Source organism: Engraulis encrasicolus, chromosome 1, assembly GCF_034702125.1.
Source record: "Engraulis encrasicolus isolate BLACKSEA-1 chromosome 1, IST_EnEncr_1.0, whole genome shotgun sequence".
NCBI lineage: Eukaryota > Metazoa > Chordata > Actinopteri > Clupeiformes > Engraulidae > Engraulis > Engraulis encrasicolus.
In genome coordinates, this window is record NC_085857.1 from 52,035,875 (window position 1) to 52,043,034 (window position 7,160).

The window sequence follows — 7,160 nt, forward strand, 5'->3', positions numbered from 1 at the left end:
CTTCTGACTCACTTTGTACACACCGCCAAAAACATCTATGGCCCAGAGTTCATTGTGTACAATGTTCACAGCATGCTCCACTTGGCTGACGATGCACACACTTTCACTGGCCTGGACAAGTGCTCCGCTTTCCCATTTGAAAACTTCAATCAGAAACTGAAAAAGATTGTCCATTCTGGAAATCGCCCTCTGCCACAGATTCTGAGAAGACTGTCGGAGTGCAGTGCAACATTTGAAATCCCCAGCAACACCCCAAAGTCTTACAAAAGGCCAAAAAACTCATTCCAAATCGGAACCGTATTTGTAGAGGTGTTGGAGAAGATAAGCCAGGTTGAGGTGATGGGAAGGGTCTACAACAACCTTGAAGCTCTTTTTTGAAGTGCCATGCGACTCGAGGACCATCAGAGTATTCTGCACAAAAACAATGGACACACACACACAGAAAAGATTGAGATATCCAAATTAAACCAACAAGCAATCATGATACCTAGGGAGAACTCTGTCGTATTCATGAGGATTATCCATGAAATTTAAAGTGTGTACATTAAGCATAATCCAATTCACCAATTTGTTACAACTTTGCCTACGTACTGCACTGCATTTAATATACTGAATTCCTTTTTGACAGATGACCATATTCCAAGTGGTGGAGTTTTACAAAGAGAATCCAGTCACGGTGGCTGTGGTGCCGAAGTCTTGGGTTGTCAGGACCACAAAGGTAGGTTAATAAAGTGGATGTTAAAAATGTCGTTATGGGAGTAATTTAAATTCCTCTACAGTTCAAACAAACAAGGTGTTTTGTCTTCAACAGGGTGGATTTTTCAGCTATTGGCCCCGTTCTGGGGTCACTCAAAAGGTTAAAAGAGGGGTTTACCCCGACAAGGAGAAGTGGCAAAGGTATGCCGTGAAGTTGGTCGGCAGCTCCACAAGTAAGTCTACATGTCCTAAGTCTACTACAGTTGTGTGCATGAAAATAGCAGTGCCTTCACAAATATGAGTAAATGTCAAAATTCTTCAAAGAAGAAAATAGTGAGAAGTGATTGAATTTGAAAGTATTTCATAGAAAGTGAAGAAATGTTCAAAGAAATAACAGTGTTGACATGTCTTTGGAAACTAACTAACAAAATCTTGTCAATTCACCTTTGCTGAGCATCCTAAACTAATAGTTGGTTGCTTAACCATGGTTTGGGACAACTGTTTCACATCTGTGGTGCATGGAATCAACCAAAGGCTGGCAACAGTCAATGGGTAGTGCAGTCCAGGTTAATTGTACTACATTCCACAATTCCTCTGCATTTCTTGGTTCTTCCTCATGAACAGCAATTTTTATGTCCACATGACATTTGTCCACTTTGAAATTGAATAACTTCTCCCAATTTTCTTCTTTGAAATACAATGTGCAGTGGATGCACAATGTCCTCAAGCAATTTGGGGCATTAAATTGCAATTTATTTGAAGAATTTTGACATGTACTCATCGTTGCAAAGGCACTTCTATTTTCATGCACACAACTGTATGTACAATTCATACAACACTGAAATGTGATCAGTAGGTCAATGCTTATTTGCATAATACATCTTGAATGCTGAATGTTAGATGACTACGACAAAGCCCTGCGTTGTGCAAAGAAGGCAGAGACGGAACTCAACGCTAGGAGCAGCAGTGAGCAAGCGAGTAGACCCCACATCAAGCCTGTTCGCTACCTTGAAGGCTGTGAAGGCTCGGACAGCGACAGTATGTAGTACATTTTTTTTTTAAAAAGGTTCAGACTTGTTTTCCTAATTTGGAAGATCACACTTTTGATAGACATTTTGTTTTCCAGTAACAGATATTGAGGACAGTCAGCAGCATGGTGCCAGAGTGGCAGGTAGGTTAATAAAGTGGACATTAAAAGTCTAGACACCCCCATTTCATTATGACAGAAGTTGAAATTCTGGGTCATGAATATATAATGTAAGAAGGGAAATAAAACACTTTTACGTGTTATTCTATATTATTGGACGTCGCCCGAAATTCCAATTCCACCCCGCCCGAGAACCCCAAATATTTCAAGTATCCTTCTCTAAGCTTATTATTAAAACATTCCATGACCCATTGTCATACCCATGACTTAATATTTAACACTTACCGGCTTCTGTACTGTTGTAATCCAGGCCCAGTACACATGTCTGCCACCCAAGCCACCGACATCAGCCAGCTGGTCGCCATGATGTCCTGTAAGTAAATGGGTAACACTTCAGAATAACTGTCAAAAAAAGAGCTCTAACCCTTCGTAAATCCTTTATAAACGCTTCCTAAATATGGGACAAGCATTTGCAAATGTTAGTAAACGCGTAAGGAATATTATGTTAAGCAACTTAAAGTGTACCTCCGGGATTTTGGACACCAGACCTCATTTCCGAGTCAGCCAGGGTGTAAACAATGTGTCCAGAACGTTTTTTTTTCACATTCCATGCAGTCCTTGTGAATTCTCATATCCATGTTGCTAAGCTAGCGCAAGTGAACGGCAATTGGTAGCCTGCCCCCAAAAATAGTCTTATCCCGTTTAAACAACATTCAAAACAAAACCGTTATTATGCCATACTGCAAGTGTAAATGTTTGTCTTAGTAGAATGAAGTTTGAAATCAAACCAACCTTGCACTGCGTGGATTTTGCCATGTTGAGAGACTATTTTCTCGGGGTCGGCGGAATTTTACTTTGCTCTCTTCAGTTGTGATGTAGCCCACCCACCCACTTCAGGAAGCCGCAAGAGACATTGCAAATCAAGGCTAGTTCTACAACTGCTTTCGGATCGAATAGTGGATTAAAACCCAACGACATCGCACCATGGTACATCAGTGTGTATATACCAACTGCAATAATAAAGCCCACAGATGGGTATCGGCAAGTTTCCATTGGTTTCCAGTGAAAGATGTTGAAAGAACCAAACTCTGGCTCCTGGCTGCTGCAGGGCTACATCAACACACCGATGGAGACGCTCCGTAGGCTACCCCGGTGCTTTGCAGTGACCATTTCAGTCCTGACGACTTCACAAAGTCCTTCTCGAAGTCTAATACCTACACGGAAAACTCTAAAAGTGTCCGCGGTGCCAACCGCATTCCCAGATCTACATTTTGTGGCACGCACCAACAGTCTCCGAAGAACAGGTTTGTTGATGCTTTCTGCTTCTATGATGGTAGCCCAGTGGTATAATGGCTTCGCCTACGTTAGCCAAAACTTGGGCTAGAAGTTACCCTTTTGGATTGGCATGTTGTAATGCTTTACTGTTATTTTGTGTAATTGCTGTGACAAATGGCATTAGACATGACTTGCCGTATTCCTATGGATTCATAAGTTACGCAACGCTATGTGATCTGGCTTGACATTGTGGAATATGTCACTCGTAACTCTAGTTGTTATTACATGGAATGTTTTTTGAGACGAGATGGAATGGAAGGATGAAAGGGATTTAGAAGAGATGGGTGCACTGTTCTGTTCGCAAACATCTAGGCCTAATGCTCTGTAGACACACGGGTCATCTAGTAACAACCAAACATTGTCATGGCATATTCAATGTTACGAAAGGTTGACAAAGTCGGACAGAAAGCATTACTCTTGGTGTTTGCGAGCGAGGTCAGGGAGAGGGGAATAACGTTCACTTTTGCAAACTTTTTGGATTTGCATGTTGTAATGCTTTACTGTTATTTTGTGTAGGCCTAATTGCTACAACAAATGGCATTAGAAATGATTTGCTGTATGGACTCATACGTTACGCAACGCTATGTGATCTGGCTTGACATTGTGAAATATGTCACTCGTAGCTCTAGTTATTATTACATGGAATGTTTTTTTGAGACGAGATGGAATGGGAGGATGAAAGGGAGAAGAGTGTGCGTTCTGGTCGCCAACATGCTGTGTAGACACACGGGTCATCTAGTAACAACCAAACATTGTTATGGCATATGTTTCAATGTTACGAAAGGTTGACAAAGTCGGACAGAAAGCATTACTCTTGATGTTTGCGAGCGAGGTCAGGGAGAGGGGAAAACCGTTCAGTTTTACAAACTTCAAAGATGTTGGAGTTCGCTCTATGGAAAAGTTATGGATGTGTCAAACGAAGCTAGGATTTGTACTAGGAATATCACTCCGCGGCTGTCAAGCTTTCAAATCAGGGAACACAAATTGCTGATGGTGATCAAACAGGATTGCAATGTTGGTTTAATTTCAAACTTCATTCTATCAAGACAAGTATTTACACTTGCAGTCTAGCATAATAATGGGGTTGTTTTGAATGTTGTTGCAACTGGATGAGACTATTTTTGGGGGCAGGCTACCAATTGCCGTTCACTTGCGCTAGCTTAGCAACATGGAAATGATAATTCACAAGGACTGCATGGAATGTGAAAAAAAACGTTCTGGACACATTGTTTACACCCTGGCTGACTCGGAAATGAGGTCTGGTGTCCAAAATCCCGGAGGTACACTTTAATTTGTTCATAATAAACAAAATATGTTGTAGTTAGAATGTAGTACATCATGTTACAAGAACAGTCTAAAATGTTCCCATATGTTCCCAGGTCTTACTATTTTTTTTCTTTTTAAAATTTATTTTAAAGCATTCACCACCAGGGTCCTTACAAAGATGGACCAGATAGTTGAGGCCCAGCAAGACTTGAGGAGGCTGGTCAGCGCCAATGTACAGGCAAGGGTTGCCGTGGACCCCCTCCCAAAATCCTACCGGACAGAGGATGAGCTTCAGGAACTTTGCCAGCGTCTCCTGACCGACCACCCATATCGGAGGCAATTGGTATCCTTCCTCTCCCTCGATGGGACCACAACATTGGGCAAGTCGGTGCGCCGCATGTTGACCCGTATGGGTTCCACAGACCTGTGGTCTGGCTACAGCATGAGAGGGAGAAAGAAGAAATCTTTCAGCGAGCTGCCCCTCATGCAGGTTTTACAAAGTAAGTTTAAGTTTGGTCATGAGCAAATAGATATAGAGTATTCACATTGAATGGGGTGTTTCTATTGGTGTAGGATCATTTGGGTCTGAGTCATGTAACTCCTAATGACTAAAGCGCCCACTGGTCACTAGTCTAGAAACCGAACACATCTGGCAACACTGAACATGCCCTGCACGCATGAATCCCCCATGGCTAGCAATTAAGCTATATGTATTGTGTAGTCATTTACCAATACACTCTACACGATGTAACTTCAGAAATAATTCAACACAATGCTCAAAATATGCAGTCTAAAGGGCCGTACACACACGTCGCTGCTAGTTACTCGCTCAGCGGATGAAGTCAATAGAATGTCTACGTGTTCCAGCGAGTCTCGCTGGCGAGTAGGCGAGGAGAGTACAAGCGATGCGATGTGGGCGGGTTCCGAGATAAACTTATTTTATCTTCGAGCGACGCGAGTTAAGCGAGTAACCAATTGGAATGCAGAATACAGATTATTGACAGGTGACGTTGCCCCTGTGGTGTTCTGACCCTCCAACTTCTGCACGCCATCACACTTTGGTTAAAAGTGTTGAGGAAAATACATACAGTGTACACCATCAAAGGCTCATATGCATGGTTGTGCACTGCACACGATCAACGTTAAACAGCGTAGGCCTACATTTTGTTTCGTACGGACGTTATTGGCGCGGACAGCGGGAACCATGACAACCAGTAAACAAAATCACCCAGAGCGAGTGGCAAGTAGGCGAATGAGCAAGTAGCGAGTAAATAGCAGCGACGTGTGTGTACGGCCCTTAACATCACAATACTGAATATATAGTTCAGCAATTGAATAGGACTCTTAAGAAACTAATTAAGGCACTACCAGCTAGACATTTTCAACAGAAAGCACGCGCAAAAGCGATTGTAGTAGCTAGCTTTAGCGGCTAAATTTGGACATAAATTACTCAAATTCGGTTGGAAACATAACAAAAAAACATCTGCAACAAAAAACATCTACAACAATTCTACAACTGAAACCATGCTGGTAATACTTGCACGTTGTCACCCACGCAGACCACATACAAACATCAAGTAGAATAGGCAGACGGCATGTCTCCAGACTGATCTAGAACTACTCCCACAATTATCTCCGTAATGGCTGAACACAGGAGGACTCAACTACATAGAGCTCTCTAAGTCCAACCAGCAAGTGGCGCTGTTTCCAATTTCCGATCTACTGTATGGCCTTTACAACAGTTGCACTCAAAAAAAATTTGTGAAACAAGATGCTGTGTGCTCCAGCCTCTATCTACACAATGTTCATGTTCATGCTGTATAGCCCAAGCGTGTGCACGGTTTCGTCACAAAACACAATAATAAATCAAACAGAAACAGTTGCTGGATGCAACATTGGATAATATAATTAGATAAGGACTACAGAGCGAAAAATGGCACAGATAGATTAGCTTACCAGTATTATCCAATAACCAAAATCTGCGCTTTATTTCCAGAGGCATGCACCAACTGCCATCCAGCCTGCAAAACGGTGGACGTGGAGAGAGAGGTGGCGGAATTTCTCAAACATGCCCCCTTTAAAAAGGGTGGTTCGGGCAAGGTGAGTGATTTTTTTTGGTGTGTCTTCCTTGTTTTTTACCAACCCGCGGTCACAAGGCTCTCTCCAGTGGCCATAATAAAATAACAAAAACACATCCTAATTTCAGTCTGTGCATGCCATGTTGTTTAATGTAGCATAAAAGATAAACTTACCAGGAATTCAATGGATGATGATGGATCATGTTCTCCACAGCACCAGCTTTATTTGGCCTACATTGTCTTATCTGGTTACTGTTGTTCTTCGTTTCATGTTACAGGTGGGAACGACGCAAACGCAAGGCCAGGCAAGCATCAACAGCAGCGACATCAATGGACCCAACACTCCAGGCGGCAGTCCGATTGGCAGCATTTTGCTTTTTTAGATTTTCTAAATAAATAACATTGATTGTACACATCGCGTATGCTTTATTCTTACTACTACTACTACTACTACTACTACTACTACTACTACTACTACTAATAATAATAATAATAATAATAATAATAATAATAATACTAATACTAATAATACTAATAATAATTAAAATATAATGGCCTCATAAATGCTATAGAATAAAGCATAGGCCAAATTTTAAGACCCTAAAAGAAAAATCGAGCCCATATGGTGGTGGGCAGGT

The 7,160-nt window shown here is 41.8% G+C and overlaps 1 protein-coding gene across 1 annotated transcript; it reads left to right on the forward strand.

Annotated features, from left to right (window-relative positions):
- Positions 1–789: 789 nt before the first annotated feature.
- On the forward strand, positions 790–6,915 carry LOC134454229 (uncharacterized). Its single transcript, XM_063205092.1, has 5 exons — positions 790–929; positions 2,154–2,216; positions 4,597–4,944; positions 6,441–6,544; positions 6,801–6,915. The coding sequence occupies exons 2-5, from the start codon at positions 2,165–2,167 to the stop codon at positions 6,903–6,905; spliced, it is 609 nt and encodes a 202-aa protein (XP_063061162.1). The 5' UTR covers positions 790–929; positions 2,154–2,164; the 3' UTR covers positions 6,906–6,915.
- The last annotated feature ends 245 nt before the right edge of the window (positions 6,916–7,160 follow it).

Bases quoted from the DNA above. Each gene is read 5' to 3' on its own strand.
- LOC134454229 (XM_063205092.1), top strand. From the start codon at position 2,165: ATGTCTGCCACCCAAGCCACCGACATCAGCCAGCTGGTCGCCATGATG. The intron at 2,217-4,596 runs GTAAGTAAATGG...TTTATTTTAAAG, and splicing joins GCTGGTCGCCATGATGTCCT to CATTCACCACCAGGGTCCTT. The intron at 6,545-6,800 runs GTGAGTGATTTT...TTCATGTTACAG, and splicing joins AAAAGGGTGGTTCGGGCAAG to GTGGGAACGACGCAAACGCA.